This window comes from Poromitra crassiceps, assembly GCF_964638095.1.
Source record: "Poromitra crassiceps genome assembly, chromosome: 3".
NCBI classification, from domain to species: domain Eukaryota; kingdom Metazoa; phylum Chordata; class Actinopteri; order Beryciformes; family Melamphaidae; genus Poromitra; species Poromitra crassiceps.
In genome coordinates, this window is record NC_139625.1 from 72,107,009 (window position 1) to 72,127,008 (window position 20,000).

Consider the following 20,000-nt stretch of genomic DNA (forward strand, 5'->3'; position numbering starts at 1 on the left):
CGGATCGAGTCTGCAGTCACGTGATCGGCCCCGATTTCCGATCACGTGATCGGATCGGGACAACCCTAGTATTTATTTCAAAGGATACAAAGGTTGAGGGTTTGAAACATGTTTCTGACTTCTTAGGCAATACAGTGCTTAAAGGACGGCTTTACCGTGGGGAATATGAATATATATTAAATCTCACGCCCCTAAGGTTTTCGAATCAGTTGAAATTTTTGAAATTGGTGGTTCACTGCCAGAGATATCAACCGAAATCCACTCTGTGTGTGTGTGTGTGTGGGGGGGGGGGTGGTGGAGGGGAGGGGCGGGTGCGGGAACCCGAAATCCTACATTTCCCACAATGCACTGGGCTCGCGTGGCCTTCGTTTCCACGCCCACCCCTCAGGCATTTGGCTGATATCAAACTCCAGTAGGTGGCGGTAATGCACATATATGCTTGCCAACCGCCATAAAAGTCGAAGAAGAAGAAGGCTTCGACATAAAAAGATTTAGTAGAACAAGAAAAAAAAAAAAAAAATTGCCTCCAAATTGCACCAAATTTAAACGGTAGTATATATGTCGGGAGATGTCTTCATAAAAAATTTTTTATGCATTTTAAGGCATTTTCGTAGGAGTTACGCGCATCTGATGTTGTAACTATTTTATGTAAAAATGTGTAAAAATGGGTACATTGCTCAGCGTTGATTTCGTTACTTCAACGCACCTACTACTAGATGTAAAATTTGACGAGCTTTCCAATGCCGCCAGTCCCGTGTCTGTCCGTGCTTCCGTTCCCGAGATATGGTCTCTTTGCAAGGAGCTATGGAAAGCTAACCTAGCTACAGCAGGCTAGGTGGTGGAAAAAGATGGCTGCCTTTTGTTTTTGTTCAAGACCTCTGAAGGGGCGTGGAGGACCTCTAGAGGCGGGACCATGGCTCACAACAATTGTAGTTCATAGGTGCACGACTTCCGCAAGGCGGACTTGGGCCAGATGACGCGAAACGCGTCGGCTGGCCCAAAAAATATGTTGATATATGTTGATATCTCTGGCAGTGAACAAGCAATTTCAAAAATTTCAACGGATTCGAAAACCTTAGGGGCGTGAGATTTAATATATATTCATATTCCCCACGGTAAAGCCGTCCTTTAAAGGCCCAATTATACTCTGCATTAAAGATTTCTTTCTTTATTTCTGTCTGTCCTCTGAAAGCTTACGGATATGCGTGAAACGCAGCAGAACCACACAGACTCCCTACTGCCCACTGGTAGATGTATTGTTTAAAGGAGAATTTCTTTTTTTTCAACCTGGATTTTCCACACTGTATGTGTCTAATAAACTCATCGTGACACATTTTTTTCAAATTGGTCGAGTACTCACCAAGATAGCCTTGTTTCCAGCTGGATGAATGTGCTCAAACAACTACACAGTGTATTACACAGGGCAATCGCGTACGCCCCGGAGAATAATATTCATGTATAGACGTCGTCTCTCCATGCGAACAGGCGAGGAGAAAGAGAGGAGCAGACAGAGGGGCAACCAGCAAGACAGCGAAGCTCGCGCTGTGTCACCATGGAGGATTTCCCCTCTCTCTTCAACAGCGCTGTGCTGGAGACAATTCTTCCATGTCCCAAAGGTGAACTGGAAGAAGCGGCCAAAACAGAGGGACTGAATGGGAAACTATCCATCAATCAGCTAGTCATTTCCATGTTGCCAGACACTATTGACAGTTTGAGCCTCCCAGCCAGCAACACAAGCAGTTTTATTAGCGAACGTGTATTGATGATGCGGTGCGCGATTCCCCTGTGTAGTACACTGTGTAGTTGTTTGAGCACATTTCTCCAACTGGAAACAAGGCTATCTTGGTGAGTACTCGACCAATTTGAATTTTTTTGTCACGATGAGTTTATTAGACACATACAGTGTGGGAAATAGATTAGTTTATTAGACACATACAGTGTGGGAAATAGATTAGTTTATTAGACACATACAGTGTGGGAAATAGGGCCCAGGTAAAAAAAAACGAAATTCTCCTTTAACATGATACCAATGTGAAAGACGCATGAAAGTATGTGGGCAGTGACGATTACACCGTTTGAAACGGACACATTTATTTTCGTATGAAAATGGAGTATAATGATCCATTAGTGACGCCCTCTTCTAGGTTCTGCATCGGACCTATAGGAAATGAATTTCCCCATTAATTTCTCCATAGACGTTTTAAAATCTTTATAGAAAGCGTTTTACTTCAACACTTCACTCAGACCAAAAGAAAATAAAACTAAACAAAAGGAGAGGGGGGGGGGGGGTCCGAGTCAAATGTTCTATGGTCTCTCTTGTGATTCATCTCGCTGAATCGCTTGGTTTGTAAAACTCTTTATAAGGATTTTATGTTATGTTTAGGCAAATAAAACAACTTGGTTAGGATTATGGTTTAGGTTAGGCGTAAATAAATAAAAAACGTTAAATGTGACTCAGGGTTCACATGTAGACTTTAACTAGAAAAATTATATGCAGCGTTTTTGGTTCACAAACGTATTCTACGTATCCATGAATTGGAGAAATGTGCAATGTCAACATTTTATTAGTAGCAAATATTGATAGTATTCTGTTACATCACCACACGGCCATCTTGGTAGGAAAATAACAGTTGATTGTAATCAATTAACAGGTGATCAAGTGACACTTACAGCCAATGAGCTGTGTGTATATTGTAGCGCCATATTGGTAGGAAAAAGGCTTGTGACATCATGGGAATACTATGAATAGGCTGGCCTGCATCATTCATCGGGCATGATGTGCTTCCCTGTTTGTTTGTTTGTGTGTGTGTGTGTGTGTGTGTGTGTGTGTGCGTGTACGTGCGTGTGTGTGTGTGTTTGTGTGTGTGCGTGTGTGTGTGCGTGTGTGTGTGCAGGTGTTTGTGGACGTCAGCCCGCCGCAGAGGAACTGGAAGGGCATCGCCATCTCCCTGCTGGTGATCATAGCCGTCTGCTCGCTCATCACCATGTCTGTGGTCGTCCTCACGCCAGGTGAGAGAGCGAGAGAGAGAGAGAGAGAGAGAGCGAGAGAGCGAGAGAGAGAGAGAGAGAGAGAGAGAGAGAGAGAGAGTAAATAAACTGTTTGTCTATCAGTCCTTTCACAGAGAAATCCAAATGGGGAAAATAATCTTGAAACAAAAAACTGAATCGGCGATTCAGATCTTTCAAAGTTCACATTGAAAGAAGTCAGCGTTTAAATAAGTAGAAGGTGTTTGTGTCCACTTGACAGAAAATCCATTTCTGTGTTCAAAAAGCGTCTCCAGGCTTCAGGACCCAGTTGCACAAAGCACCTTAGGTTAAGATTTCCCTTAGAGTCAGAGTTAAGGTGTCCATAAAATAGAATCGGCTGCACAAAACACCCTTAAATCTTGTGCTTATGTTTTCCTTAAAATGTTTAACATTATGGAGAACATCTATGGGTGTTTTGTGCAGCCAATTCTATTTTATGGACACCCTTAACTCTGACTCTAAGGGGAATCTTAACCTAAGGTGCTTTGTGCAACTGGGCCCAGGACCTTAATTCCTGAATCATGTAAAAACTGTCTTTCTTTTGTTGGAGGAAGATATGTTTGTATCAGGCAGTCTGACATTGTCTCCACTCTAACCGATTTCCATGAGGGGATTCCCCCAGGGAGATTCCATTTCCCCTAACCAATGTATTGGCCTGAATCTACTCCAGTAGGGAGAACGCCAAAAAACAACATTTCCCCGGATTTCAAAGTAAGTGGTACTTTTAGCAGCATCTATCTCATCTGGTTTTTATTGACACTGATTGGCTAATTGCCGTTGCACGTCACGGTGCCAGACCAGAAGCAGACAAAATTCAACTCAGTGGAGTGGGCGGATTCAAAGGTCTGGACCCAGGCAAAGAAATGTGTTGTCTCCTGCTACACTGCACAGAAACATGTCTTTTAACCCATGTCCAGCTTTACTAGTAGTAACTACAGTACACTACATTACTTTATTATACATGTTTCCTGGATAAGTGTACAACTACTACTAATAATGTTCAGTTAGTTCACAAAGCTGCTTTACAGATAAAAGAACAGCAAAGGAATGAAATAAAACAATACTAGAATCAAAGGAAAGGATATAAGGAGAAGATATGCAGAATCTAAATAAAACATAACAGAAAGGTGGAAAAAAGATATAATAATACAACATTGCATGAATGACTTTTATCACTATTACCAAATGTTGCCAGGCCATTATCATAAAAGAGAATAATACCTGGTAAAATAAAGGAATGATTCTGAATGAAAACGTTTCTCTCTCTTTCCTTTATCTATTATTTCCCCTGTCTATGCTTTGGCAGCACAGATGGATTTATTTATTGTTTATTGTATATTTTCGTGCCACTGAGGCCAGTTGAAATTGAAAATTGACAGGAAGAGACAGCAGCCCAGAGAGAGAGTGTAGATAAAGTGAATTACAGTGGAGTACGTGTGGGTTTGTGGTTATGTGTGCAGGCATGCATGAGTAAATAGATGAATATGCAAACTACAATCTATCCTCGAGGTTTCTATTGGTTTTCCCTTGGCTGTCCCAGCTCACATCTACAGCCATTCTGCATTCCTGCCAGAAAGCATTTAGTTGAATGTAATTCAGACATTGTAATGTGCTTCTTTTCCTTGCAGTCTTGTGATCTGCTGTTTGCTCTCTTGGATTCGCCCTCTGCTCTTGTCTTTCCCCTTTTCCACCAAGGCAGAGAGCCGGGATCAGCCATTGTGAATAGCGATATTTCTTAAATGCATGTTATATCGAGTCAGTTACATGCATCTACATTAAACTCAGATACTCACTTTTTCTTTTTTGCATGGCTATTTGTGAAGATAGTACTGGAACATTTATGCTAACCATGTTACGCCTGGTAGCTATGTTGCAAAGCATTCACGACGTATTCAGTGACATAATGACGCGGCTCTCTAGTCAACTAGACTGTGGAAAAGCAAACTGATTCTTAGAACAGCCATTCCCAACCTGCGGGCCGGGGCCCACTGGTGGGCCGCGAAGGTATTGCAAGTGGGCTGCCAAATCATTTGCAAAACATTCAGATGATTATTTAATTTGTAATCAATTATTTGTTAATTAGCCTAAATGCAGACAGCCCCTCACTTTTAGTTTCCAATTTCTGTGTGGTGCTGATGGACAGCTCCTTTCATCGTTCAAATAAAAAGTGCTCTGAGAAGGCATTATTTGGCTTCCGCACCGTTGACCGTCGGATGTGGGCCGCAAACATTTTTGAGATTTTCAAGTGGGCCATGAGTTGCAATAGGTTGGGAACGGCAGAAGGTTCACAGTTGAACCAGCATTGAACCAGCACCAGCACTAGGTTCCAGATGGTGGAAAGGGAGTAACAGTGAAACACTTTTTGATGCGGCAGCTGAGAGCGCTGTTAGAGTAAATTTGACTCTGTGTTTTTCCCAGCGGAGATCCCAGGCAGCAGCAAGTCCAGGCTGACTGTGGCAGATCTGTACAAGCCGGAGTTTAGCGTGCACGACCCCGAAGCCAAGTGGATCAGCGGTGAGTAGCTACTTCTCTCGGATTCTTCATAATAATAAAGACCGGAAGCTTTTACACGGTTTCACTTCATCAGTCTGTGATGTTCAATGAGTGCCAGGAGCTATTTGTGATGTGTGAAGTGTTTATTTTTTGGTGAACCCACTTTCCCTCAACCTGTTCCGTCTGCTTCTACTGCAGTCAGTGATTTCCTGAACACGTCCTCATACTGAAACAGAATAAGTCGATTAGCAATGACTCCAAAAACAACATACAGATGTTACCCGTTTCAAAGCAGGCTACCCTATTGCGCCACCTGTCGTGCAGCAAGAAGTGTTTTTCTTTGACTGCTAGTTCAGTGAGTTTTGGTCGTAGAGTGATACGACTAATACCATTGGAATCTGTGGATCCTCAGCTGTTTGTTTGGTTTCATGTTTTACATTACATTACATTACGTCATTTGGCAGATGCTTTTATCCAAAGCGACTTACAATATCACATTTTTGTCAGCAATAGAGCAATCAACTATGCAACACAGTCTATAACAACTACAACTTTTGAAGGAACAGTGGTACAAGTTTAGTTTAGGTTAGTATATTTTTTTTTTTTTTTTTTTAAGAGAGAAAGAAGTTAGTTCAAGAAGGGCCCAGATGGAGCCTGAAAAGGTGTGTCTTTAGTCTTTTCCGAAAGATCGGCTGTGATTCGGCCATCCTGACCGAAGGTGGAAGCTCGTTCCACCATTGAGGTGCCAGGGACGAGAAGAGTCGCGAACGGGATGAGCGACTTTTGAGCCCCCGTAGTGGAGGAGGGGCGAGGCGTCCTGCACTGGTTTTACTCTTACTGGTGCAAACAAACAAACAAAATCCAATCATTACCGCGACCATGGCGGCAGTACTTCTGTATGAGCAAAACGGTGTATGCAGCTGATATGCTTCACGACATTTCATTTGAAAACGTCACGTTTAAACATCACGCGCTTATGTTTATCACGTGGAGCAATGTTGTCGTTTTCCTTGTGAGGACGGCCTGGATTTCCAACAAACTTGTTGCTTTCAGCTGTGGATTAAACATGTAGAAGGAGAGAATACTAACAGCAAGCGGGAACGAGAGTTTTTCCATTTTGAGAAATAATGAGTTACTCAAACTCCAGCCTGCCTCTCTGCTGCATTGCATGCTGGTCTCTCTCTTGTTCTTGTGGGTGGAGAAATTGGTCTCTCTCCCCTGCGATGGATTTCTCCATGTATGATGTTTGAATGGTGCAAAATGTCGGCTCTAGAGAGAAGGTGTCGCTCTTTGATTCTGAGGGTCTGACACCAAAACCTGACATTTACCACTGAAGTTTTACATCCTTTTTTTGGAATGTTTTTTTTTCCCTTTTCTTCCTCTGACCCACCTCCCCATTTTCTGCCCAATTGTACTTGCCCATTCCCCCTGCTGTCCTGGCCGTTGCTCCACACCCTCTGCTTATCTGGGGAGAGTTGGAGACTAGCACATGCTTCCTCCGATACATGTGCAGTCGCCAGCCGCTTCTTTTCACCTGACAGTGAGGAGTTTCACCTGCAGGATGTAGCATGTTGGAGGATCACGCTATTCCCCCCAGTTCCCCTCCCCACTGAACAGGCGCCCCGACCTACCGGAGGAGGCACTAGTGCAGCGACCAGGACTCATACCCTTAATCCACCTTCCCATCCGGAGACACGGCCAATTGTGTCCGTATGGACGCCCGACCACCCCAGAGGTAACACGGCCCGGGACTCGAACCTGCGACCCTCGTGTTGGTAGGCAGGGAATCTAGCACTGCATTACCCGGATGCCCGTGATGTTTTACATCCTGAAACTCCAGTCATATTGTCTGCGATTGGCCTGTTATCCATGGGAAGAAGAGGTATCCTACATTGCCAATAGCTGTCTTTAACTGTAAAAAAAATAGGTGGATTTGTTCCCTTTGAAACAGAAATAAAAGTGATTTCCTGGCTCTCCGTCTCTTTTGAGAATGACTAATTTCTGACTCACTTCATCTCAGAACAGGAATGAGAGTGAGACGAGCATGATGCTCAGAACAGGATGGCGACGATGCGTCTGCCACATCTTTGGCTCAGAGTAAAGTCGGGCCTCGATGGCGGATCAAGATTGTGCTGAAACGCTGTATTTGATGTCACTAGAGAGGGGCATTGAAGTGACTTGAGAGGAGAGTTGGGAGGAAAGGACGAGGTGACATTGGCAGGAAAATGTGATGAGGAGGAGAGTGAGGAAGTGGGGACAGTGCGGCTTTCAGAGGAGAATCAGGAGATTAAAGCGGACAAGGACATGCCCGTCCCCATTGGACAGGCACGTGCTTGTGTTTTCTTGTCACATGCAAGTCGATGGTCGCCGCAAAATTGGTCTTCTGCCTTTTCACCCAATCAAGGCAGCTCTTCCTCCGGAGGACAGCCAGGAGAAGTGGCCAGCTCTCAGTACAGAGAGCCCGGGGACCAACTTCTTTTTCCATCATCGCTGGTCAGGCGATGTCTTCTAGCATGTTTTTAGTGGGGGTTCTTATCTGGAGGAAAACCCACGTGGGGTTCACGGGAGAACATGCAAACTCCACACAAGGCCTTTTTGCACGAGATAGCCCACCTGGGCACTAGGCACCAAAGGCATGGGGACACATACCCATTGCCAACAACGACCCAGGCAGGAATCAAACCCAGGACCTTCTTGCTGTGAGGCGACAGCGCTACCACTGCACCACCATGCCCCTGGTGGAGGTGATTAAAGCTGCATTCAGCGATGTTTTTGTGTTAAAATAAGTGGCTCTATATTCTGACAGCAATCACTGAAATAGAATGTTTGGTCAGTAACTTGGAACCCCCAACCCCCCGCTGTCCTTTACAGTATCTCTCTCCTGTAGTCCTGCAGGCAGGGCAGACGTATCTCCGCAACCGTAACTCGTAGAGACTCATGGATGGCGGCATTGGATTATGTCAAGTTTTCTCTTCTCTGATTGGATAAAAATTAGCGGTGACCTCAAACTATCTCTAACTTTCTAACTATAGAGAAAAGTTGTCATTTTCTGGGAAACGGAAGGTCAGATCACAATGCAAATATTTGACTATATGTATTTTTACGCTCCGAATCCAATGTCGCCCATCCGTGAGGGTCTACGACTCAAGGATGCAGAGATACATCTGCCCTGCCTGCAGGACTACAGGAGAGAGATAGAGGACAGCGGGGGGTTGGGGGTTCCAAGTTACTGACCAAACACTATTTCAGTGATTGCTGTCAGAATACTGAGCCATTTAACACTTATATTTTAACACAAAAACATCGCTGAATGCACCTTTAAGGTTCGCCCGAAGGCCGAAGTATTTGGATTGGAGCTGCAATCGGAGTTATTTTTCCTGCTATTCTTTATCATTAAATTTTACCATGTATTTAGTGTTTCCCCCCAGAAATGTATCCTGGCCAGGAGGAAAAGTTTCATCATGTGACACTAAAACTCTATAAGAAGAATAAAACCTAAGGGTGTTTTGTGCAGCCGATTTTATTTTATGGACACCTTAATTCTGACTCTAAGGGAAATCTTAACCTAAGGTGCTTTGTGCAACTGGGCCCAGATTTTTAATTAAAAGAAAAGCTAATATTGACCAGATATATCTGTCTAACCCGTTCTTTGGATACGATTGATTGTCCTACCAGAGGAGTAAAATAGGTGTGTGAAGTGGTGGTGAGAGTGCGGAGCAGCAATTCCGCTTCCGCAATTTGCTGCTTCCGATTAGCAGCAAATGAGAATTTCTCCTCCAGAAGTTTCATCGGGAACTCCAAACATCCCTCACATTCATCAGTGAAGAGACGTGATCGCTAATAATCCTGTATATTAAAACCATTTGTTCAGCAAGATCGCGGCCTTCCAGTCTGTGTGCAGAACAGAAACACTTATTTACACAGCATACAAAGCATACAAATAGGAGGCAGATGCAACAATAGTAGACGCTTTCATTACAGTGTGGTTTTACTTTGATATCCTAAAAGTACTGTACAGATTATAAGGTTTCAAATTATGTGTTATACATTGAAATCTGAGAAAAGTTCAAGAAGATATGTTTATTTCAATGTACCGGTATGTGCTTCTAGAAGCAACATTTAGAGAAAATTGCCCTGAAAGTTGGTGAACAAGCTTGGTTTGCCCCAATCTAGGAACCCAGAATAAATTTTTATTTGAAAAATAGAGCCCTACCTTTTTTCCCAGCTTCCTGTACAGTGCGCCTCTCCTGCCACCGTCACTTCCTTTTCCGCATCCGTTTCTAATAACGTTAACGCAAAAGCACACTGCATAGAAGACATCCACTCGTCTCACAACAACAGTGGAAAATTACTGGAGGTGTAGTTGTTGTGACTAGTAGTATCGCCAAAGTCGCGGCGCAAGTTGCTATTCAGACTGTAAACAGTGGAGCACGGACATGGAAAAGGAAGTGACGGTGGCAGCAGAGGTGCGCTGTACAGGAAGCCGGGAAAAAAGGTAGGTCTGTCCCAGAGTCTATTTTTCAAATAAAAATAGACTCTGGGTTCCCAGATTGGGTTTGCCCTGAATAAGCTTAGTTTGCTAACAAATTACAAGCATATAGTGATCCTAAACCTGTTGTTTGTCATCTTGAGTGCGTTCTTTAACATATAAACTTGCGTAATATGATATACTGTATGATTTGTGCGATGTCATGCTTGCTTACTTGTTATCCCTTTCACCAGACCCGGTCACAGGTGTTTCTGATGCACCTGTTCTTCCTTCATTTCATCTCCTTATTATCTGTATTGTGTCCTTTGCACTCTGCGAAGCACTTTGCCGTGTCCCTCTTTGTTAAAATGCCTGATGAGAAAACTTTCCTTCACTTGACTTTTGAAGGAAGAGTTAATTAAATGTACAGATGTGGACTTTAATTTCATGGTAATCTGCTAGAAGCTCCCCTGGCAATCACATTTTACATTTTTACAGACACTTTTGGGAAATCACGACAGGGATTTTTTCCGAAGCTTTCAGTGCTTGCGGAGGAGCAGAGAATTTCTAATCTCAATTTTTTTCTTATAATCCCATTGAGGTTATTCTATCTGACCTGCACAAATTGTATTTTTTTTTACCTCTCTTTTCATTTTCTCTCCGTGTTTTAATCACATCACTTTGGTGTTTTATCACCGTGCAAACCACCGAGGCCAGATGGCCTCACAGCATCACACAAAGGTCACAGAGAGATGGCCTGCAGTGACTCTGGGTCCCCTGTTCCATGATAATGCATATTTAGAGAGCACAGACCTCCGCCAAGGCCAATAGTCCAGTCTGCTATGATGTGCAAATTGCGTGAGTCCGATCCGCTCCCAAATTAAATGGGTTCTTATTTGGCCCATAGAGACACTGCGTAACGCGTCATCATTCAGAAACCACGCCCAAGACGGGGGGAAACAGAAAGCCCCCCTCCAATCCTGGCGTTCTCCTATGTCACGTGCATGGTTGCGTGTTCGTATATTCGTAAAGATCGTATACTGTACCGTACATGTATATGGAAGATGAACACTCCAAGATTCAAGATTCAAGATTTTTATTGTCACTCCATGGTACAAGTATCACGTGTGAAATTCTTGTGCTGTGGACTCCGTTTACGACATAGTACAAATAGGCAACAAGCAATGAGCAATAGGCAATAAGAAATAGGCATCAATAAGCAATACTAAGCAGCAATAGCAAATAGCATGTACCTTATTAAACATACAATTAAACATTAGGCATTGTGCATACGTTAGACGTGTTCAGACATTTTAAATTCGACGTATTTGACATACAGGTGCAAATACCATGTACCTTGTTAAACATACAATTAAACATTAGGCATACATAATGGTAGCAGCTGCAGTATGGTACGGTACGACTACTACACTATTTGTGTATGTTAAGGAGTCTCGTGGCCTGCGGGAAGAAACTGTTCCTCAAGCGATTTGTGCGTGCTTTTGGAACCCTGTATCTCCTCCCTGAGGGTAGCAGGGAGAACAGGCTGTTGTGGGGATGGTTTGTGTCTTTGATGATCTTCAGGGACCTCCTGAGGCACCGCTGGTTATACAGTTCATGCAGTTCTGGCAACTCATCTCCTGTTACGTGCTGGGCCGCGCGCCTCACCCTCCGTAGCGCCCTGCGGTCCATGGTGGTACAGTTCCCGTACCAGGCGGTGAAGCAGCCAGTCAGCAGGCTTTCAATGGTGCCTCTGTAGAAGTCCCTGAGGATTTCCTTCCTTAGCCCAAATTTCTTCAGGCGCCTGAGTCCAACTTACTTCCTTGACAGCTAGATCCACATTTTTCTTCTCGCCAATTCTCAATGGCTTCCTTGTTTTGCTCAGGAGTACAAAACAACTTTAACTGGTGATTTTTTACATTTGTTGTGTGCGCAGCTCACCACACAACAGCTTTTAGCTCTGTTTAATTCAAGGAAAATGACGCTGGTGTGTGGAAGTGAACGGAGCCTTTCCCCCGTGATGGGCGTGGCCTGTTTCTGGCCTATATCTACAGCCTTCCACAAAGTTTCATGAAAATCGGCCCAGTAGTTTCTCTGTAATCCTGATGACAAACAAACAAACAGCACCAAAAACGTAACCTCCTTGATGGAGGTAACGATAATATAACATGAGAGGGAGTGGGAGCTTTGGGCCCTCAGTTGTATTTTCTGCCCCCTTTTAAACTCTTCTACTCCTCACGCCACAACATTGCTGTCTTTCAGAGGCTGTAGCGGGCTGAGTTTTATAGCAAGAGAAGGTGAAGATACTGGGATCATATGAAACTAGAAGACCTAAGGCATCCATTGGTATGAACCATGTCATGCTAGCTTGTTGGGAAGGGGGTGCAATAACGCTCCAAATTTTGGCAAGGGAAAAACTGGCATGCCTATTTTCAAATTGCCCCCTCATAATTTTTAACTGCCCCCTCAATCCATCCTGGAGCCGGACCTGTTTGGAGGTAACATAGGACCTGTTTGGACGTAACATAGGACCTGTTTGGAGGTAACATAGGACCTGTTTGGAGGTAACATAGGGGCTTGAAGACCGCTTCACCACCCTGGCGCCTATTTACTCTTATTTTATGTCAGGAAATTATTCAGTCAGACAATCACCTGACAACAAAGAGATTGCAAATTCCAATAGCTTTTTACCTTTAAATGTCAGGTTTTACACAGATGGCTGATTATGTCATGTGACACAAAGCACCATTTCTCTATATCCTGCGTCATGTTGACATTCTTATTCAAATCCAAATGTTAAGAATCTCAACCCACTGAATCTCCATCCTCCTTGACAATGTGACAGATTGTGTTTACATCCCTCCTCCTTTGAGCAACAGAAGGGAAGAGATAGAAGAGGAGATATAGAAAGAGAAAATAGCATCCATCTGGAAGAGCTGTGAGCAAAACGGCAAAAGAAAAAGACGGTTCACGGGCAACGCGACAGTTACGGCGGCGCTAGTGCGGAACGTTTCATGGTAAATTCGGGAAGGAGACAACTGAATATAGCCATAACACCTTCCCGGAGAGGACAGAGAGAGATGAGAGAGAGACAAGGACAGAGATGGAGAGCGAGCGAGAGAGAGAGAGAGAGAGAGAGAGAGACACAGAGATGAAACCACTTGCTGCGTCCTCCCTTCCACAGGGAGATAACACTAATGACTGGGACTGTGGCCTGCTGTGGCTTCTCATTATGGGCACTGCCCAATTCTATTAGTCTGTCTGACTCTGTGTTTACACAGTGCCATCTCATCCTCAGGACATTGTTTCCAGGGTATCCGCGGGGTCTTGAAAAGTATTACAAGTTTAATCAGTTTAGAGAAAATTAAGGCCCTTAAAAAGTATTAATTTGCTGTATGTTTATTTGGGAATTTCGTTGGTGAAAAAGGAAAATAAAATTGTAAAAAGAAACAAGTATTACAAAGTTGTAATCGGCATTTGCTGAGGTATTACATTGTCTAGCTATTTTTTCAATCTGAATACCGGTAGCGTACCGGGAGTTTGGGTGTAAATATAAACATCGATACATTCATCATCTTTAAGCTACGCCTTTGTGGCATTGCAGTCTTAAAATATATTTAAAAATGTTTAGAAAAAGGGTCTTAAAAGGTATTGAATTTGGGGGCATGGTCTTGCAGTGGTAAGCGCTGTCGCCTCACAGCTACAGTAGAAGGTCCTGGGTTCGATTCCCACCTGGGACGCTGTGGGCACTGAAGGAGTGCGTGCCCATCCACATGTCCTCGAGTGCCCGCTGCCCGGGTGGGGTCGTCAAAAGGGCTGTTCTCCCCGTGCCCCCTGGGGGTTTCCTTCATATAGGAACCCCTTCACCAAAACATGCAATATCCTGGTTGCTGATGTGGTGGCAGGGGTGCCTGTTCGGAGGGAGGGGAACTCGTTGGAATAGCGTGATCCTCCCACATGCTATGTCCTACCGGTGAAGCTTCCCCTGTCAGGTGAAAAGAAGTGGCTGGCTACTGCCCATGTCTCGGAGAAAGCATGGAGCCAGTTTCGGCTCTCCCCAGATTGGCAGAGGTTGGAGCAGCAACCAGGATAAATAAGTTAAAATTAGCACTAATGGGGGATAAAAATGGCATAAAAATCAGGGGGGGGAAGGATAAAAAAAAAGGGTTAAGGTATTCCGTTTTCAATCAATGAGTCTGTGTACTACCTACGGCAGTCAGCATGCTCCCAGTTTGGAGAAGCAGAGAGTAGTAGGCTACCGGCACAGAGGCAAAACAGTGTACTGTGGAGAAGACGGCCCGTTAAAAGAAAATCTATATGTTTAAGTTTACACTATATTTTGAGCCCTTCACTTTGCTGTCAGATAGTCCTTTCCTTTGGCACTGCCACTTTTTCTCAAATGTAGAACTTTTGCATTCCAGCGCAGAAGCGCAACCATGTCCTGTGGTGGAGTATCAAATTGCCTTGACGCGTCATGCCAAAAAGTTGGTTCAGTTTTTGCATGAAGGTTGAAAACAATTGTTGTGGTGTTAGCTTATACGCCAATAATTTTACAAGTAAAAGTGAATAGTACTAATATTCATACATTCAAATTAATCGATAAAATCGATAAGCCACTAGCAACCACTCAGGTTAGGAATTATCTGTGTTTTTGAAATATTGATCGATATATTTAGCAAAGCTATATCAATATCAATGCGACTACTAGCCACCTCTTAACACTAGCTTATTCGGACTGACATGGCATGACATGAGGGTGAGAAACACCAGTTGAAACATTCTCTTTATCACCAGTTCACTTGGGAGAGTGTGCAAATAAGTTGAGCTGTAAGACTAGTCATGTGTTTTTTGAGCCAGTGGGGTCAGCTATCCCAACATGACCGTATGGCTGAGATTGATGATGAGGTTGGAAATGAGCGGCTGACATGTTGTGGGCTCTCTGTGGGCTGCAGAGTGGATGCATTGTTGTCAGTGTAGTGACTGCTGCTCAGAGCCGCCTGGGTCACAGATGTTACCGCTCAGCCTCCTGGAGGTGTTGGAGGAGTGGACTAATTCAAAATGATCCTCACCTCCTCCTCTCTCCTCACCTCCTCCTCTCTCCTTATCTCCTCCTTTCTCCTCATCTCCTCCTTTCTCCTCACCTCCTCCTCTCTCCTCACCTCCTCCTCTCTCCTCACCTCCTCCTCTCTCCTTATCTCCTCCTTTCTCCTCACCCCTCCTCTCTCCTCACCTCCTCCTCTCTCCTCATCTCCTCCTCTCTACTCACCTCCTCCTCTCTCCTCATCTCCTCCTCTCTCCTTATCTCCTCCTTTCTCCTCACCCCTCCTCTCTCCTCACCTCCTCCTCTCTCCTCATCTCCTCCTCTCTCCTCACCTCGTCCTCTCTCCTCATCTCCTCCTCTCTACTCACCTCCTCCTCTCTCCTCACCTCCTCCTCTCTCCTTATCTCCTCCTTTCTCCTCACCCCTCCTCTCTCCTCACCTCCTCCTCTCTCCTCATCTCCTCCTCTCTCCTCACCCCTCCTCTCTCCTCACCTCCTCCTCTCTCCTCATCTCCTCCTTTCTCCTCACCTCCTCCTCTCGCCTCATCTACTCTCTCCTCATCTCCTCCTCTCTACTCACCTCCTCCGCTCTCCTCACCTCCTCCTCTCTCCTCACGTCCTCTCTCTCCTCACCTCCTCCTCTGTCCTTATCTCCTCCTCTCTACTCACCTCCTCTCTCCTCACCTCCTCCTCTCTCCTCATCTCCTCCTCTCTCCTCACCTCCTCCTCTCTCCTCATCTCCTCCTCTCTCTGCACCTCCTCCTCTCTCCTCATCTCCTCCTCTCTCCTCATCTCCACTCTACTAACCTCCTCCTCTCTCCTCACTTCCTCCTCTCTCCTCACCTCCTCCTCTCGCCTCACCTCCTCCTCCTCTCTACTCACCTCCTCCTCTCTCTCCTCCTCTCCCCTCATCTCCTCTCTCTCCTCACCTCCTCCTCTCTCTCCTCCCCTCCCCTCTCCTCATCTCTCCTCACCTCCTCCTCTCTCCTCATATCCTCTCTCTCCTCACCTCCTCCTCTCTCCTCATATCCTCTCTCTCCTCACCTCCTCCTCTCTCCTCATCTCCTCCTCTCTACTCACCTCCTCCTCTCTCCTCATCTCCTCCTCTCTCCTTATCTCCTCCTTTCTCCTCACCCCTCCTCTCTCCTCACCTCCTCCTCTCTCCTCATCTCCTCCTTTCTCCTCACCTCCTCCTCTCGCCTCATCTCCTCTCTCCTCATCTCCTCTCTACTCACCTCCTCCTCTCTCCTCACGTCCTCTCTCTCCTCACCTCCTCCTCTGTCCTTATCTCCTCCTCTCTACTCACCTCCTCCTCTCTCTCCTCACCTCCTCCTCTCTCCTCATCTCCTCCTCTCTCCTCACCTCCTCCTCTCTCCTCATCTCCTCCTCTCTCTGCACCTCCTCCTCTCTCCTCATCTCCTCCTCTCTCCTCATCTCCACTCTACTAACCTCCTCCTCTCTCCTCACTTCCTCCTCTCTCCTCACCTCCTCCTCTCGCCTCACCTCCTCCTCCTCTCTACTCATCACCTCCTCTCTCTTCTCCTCTCCCCTCATCTCCTCTCTCTCCTCACCTCCTCCTCTCTCTCCTCCCCTCCCCTCTCCTCATCTCTCCACACCTCCTCCTCTCTCCTCATATCCTCTCTCTCCTCACCTCCTCCTCTCTCCTCATATCCTCTCTCCCCTCACCTCCTCCTCTCTCCTCTCATCACCTCCTCTCTCCTCACCTCCTCCTCTCTACTCACCTCCTCCTCTCTCCTCACTTCCTCTCTACTAACCTCCTCCTCTCTACTAACCTCCTCCTCTCTCCTCACCTTCTCCTCTCTCCTCACCTCCTCCTCTCTACTCACATCCTCCTCTCTCCTCACCTCCTGTCTCTCCTGAGCTGCTTTGGCTTGGCGTGTGTAGAACATGCCATATTTTCCTATTTGTGTTAGCGTTGGGACATAACTTTGTCGGCCTGTCGTGTCAGCAGAGATGTTTGTCTCGGGCAGATTTATTTTTTAGGCATTTATTGGCCGATGTCGATGGACGTGAAGAGACAATTATTGGTAAATTGGGTCAGATAAAGCGAGAGGCAGGCACTAATTCATGAACTTGTCATCCACTCATGCCGTCAAATGCACTTCCAAAACACTTTAATATTAACAAGAAACTCAACTAAACAAAAAAGGAACATGTTGGATTGCCTCCCTGAAAAATGCCACAGCGTGTATACTTTTGAGAAATCAATTACACAATTGAATAGCCGATTAAACAAGCCACAGCTGCATATCATTAAGAAAACAATATAGAATGATGATTCATCTAAACCGCTTCAGGAAAACAGAGCAGAGCAAAGCAATCAGCCGCATCAGCGCCCGAGTCTTTGTCCTGACCGCCGAGGACAAACTCCTCCAAACTGAGACTGCACGTGAATAATGTCACAGCTCGGTCCTGTTATGTTCGTTATCTCAGAGCCTGTGTGCTGATATTACTGTATTTAGATATGAGTCACCTTCAGACCTTTACTGTATGTTATGTATGTATTCAGACCTGTTATGTTCGTTATCTCAGAGCCTGTGTGCTGATATTACTGTATTTAGTTATGAGTCACCTTCAGACCTTTACTGTATGTTATGTATGTATTCAGACCTGTTATGTTAGTTATCTCAGAGCCTGTGTGCTGATATTACTGTATTTAGTTATCAGTCACCTTCAGACCTTTACTGTATGTTATGTATGTATTCAGACCTGTTATGTTAGTTATCTCAGAGCCTGTGTGCTGATATTACTGTATTTAGTTATCAGTCACCTTCAGACCTTTACTGTATGTTATGTATGTATTCAGACCTGTTATGTTAGTTATCTCAGAGCCTGTGTGCTGATATTACTGTATTTAGTTATCAGTCACCTTCAGACCTTTACTGTATGTTATGTATGTATTCAGACCTGTTATGTTAGTTATCTCAGAGCCTGTGTGCTGATATTACTGTATTTAGATATGAGTCACCTTCAGACCTTTACTGTATGTTATGTATGTATTCAGACCTGTTATGTTAGTTATCTCAGAGCCTGTGTGCTGATATTACTGTATTTAGATATGAGTCACCTTCAGACCTTTACTGTATGTTATGTATGTATTCAGACCTGTTATGTTAGTTATCTCAGAGCCTGTGTGCTGATATTACTGTATTTAGATATGAGTCACCTTCAGACCTTTACTGTATGTTATGTATGTATTCAGACCTGTTATGTTAGTTATCTCAGAGCCTGTGTGCTGATATTACTGTATTTAGATATGAGTCACCTTCAGACCTTTACTGTATGTTATGTATGTATTCAGACCTGTTATGTTAGTTATCTCAGAGCCTGTGTGCTGATATTACTGTATTTAGATATGAGTCACCTTCAGACCTTTACTGTATGTTATGTATGTATTCAGACGTGTTATGTTCGTTATCTCAGAGCCTGTGTGCTGATATTACTGTATTTAGATATGAGTCACCTTCAGACCTTTCCGGATAAAATAGTCGGTTTTGGGGGATGCCGTTAATCAATTAACAATTAATTTAGAAACCATTTCTACACAGATCGAAGACAAAGAGTTAAAAAAGAGTGGGGGGAACAGGATGTTGTTTTTTGCATTAGTGCGCACACAGTGAAGAGACATTGATACGATATTATGATACGATAGAAAGACAGAAATATTTTGAGTTCATGTTGAGTGATAGATCATTAGTTTCAAAATTTAGGTTGTTGAAATTTGATGGAAATTTGATGCAAGCTTAAGTTTCTCTAGTTTAAAGAAATGTAGGTTTGTTTGGAATAAACAGCAGAAGAAGAGCTTGGTAGTTAGCATGAGCAATGATAGCCACCAAGACTGAATATTTATTTATTTTTATTTAACCTTTATTTACCCAGGCAAGCAAGTAAGAACAATTTCTTATATACAAAAGCAGCCTGACAAAAAGCAAGGGCCTTTTGGGGGAAGGGGGTGGGAGGCTGAAATAAAAACAAGGTTATATAAATACAAGTAAAAACTTACAGTAGTAATAGGAGCATACTATATACAAACACAGGCTACAATAACAATATGAGAGAGAGAGAGAGAGAGAGAGAGAGAGAGAGAGAGAGAGAGAGAGAGAGAGAGAGAGAGAGAAAGAGAGAGAAAGAGAGAGAAAGAGGAGGGGGGAGGGGGTGAAGGGGCAGGGAAGGGAGAAGAGGAGGGACTGGGGGTATGTGTGTGGTTGGGAGGAGGTCAACAGGTACAACAGTCGATTACAATCTGTTGCAGGTTTTGCTTAAAAGCAGTGAGGGATGAGAGGACCGTGAGTTTGAGGGTGTTTTGTAGAGTGTTCCAGTCATAAGCTGACGCAAAGCGGAAGGCACTGCGGCCAAAAACGGTGCGGACTTTCGGAACGGAGAGTCGGATGAAGTTACTGGATCTGAGATTGTAGTCGGAACTGGAGAAGTGTAGAAGGGAGGAGAGGTAGAGAGGAGTTTTGCCTAGAATGGATTTGTAGATGAGCTGGAGCCAGTGAAGAAGCCGTCTGGTGTGAAGGGATGTCCAGTCGACCAGGTTGTAAAGGTCACAGTGATGAGTAGTGAATGGTGCGCCAGTGGCAAAACGGATGGCAGAATGATGAAGCGTGTCCAGTTTTTTGAGGGCGCTCTGGGATGCCATTCTGTAGATGGTGTCGCCGTAATCAAAGATGGGCAGGATGGTCATCTTGACAAGCGTGTGTCTGGCAGAACGGGTGAAAGAAGCTTTATTGCGGTACAAGAAGCTCAGGCGAGCTTTGAATTTAGACTGTAGGTGTTTTATGTGAGTGTTGAAAGAGAGGGATGGGTCCAGCCAGAGGCCAAGGTATTTGTATGATGTGACAAATTCCAGCTCGGAGCCATCGGCACAGGTGATCTTGGGGGCGCTGGTGGTGTCGTGTTTTCTGTCGAAAAGAATGCATTTCGTCTTCTTAGAATTAAGAAGCAGATG

General features: G+C 44.7%; 1 protein-coding gene across 1 annotated transcript in view; it reads left to right on the top strand.

The window, feature by feature from the left end:
• Window positions 1-20,000, top strand: part of LOC310773253 (inactive dipeptidyl peptidase 10-like) — a gene marked incomplete at both ends in the record, with an annotated part of 108,071 nt that overhangs the window by 35,280 nt on the left and 52,791 nt on the right. The window contains 2 exons of the mRNA XM_083633139.1: window positions 2,895-3,009; window positions 5,446-5,541. Coding sequence (XP_083489265.1) covers window positions 2,895-3,009; window positions 5,446-5,541 — 211 coding nt within the window. The remainder of the gene's footprint in view (window positions 1-2,894; window positions 3,010-5,445; window positions 5,542-20,000) is intronic.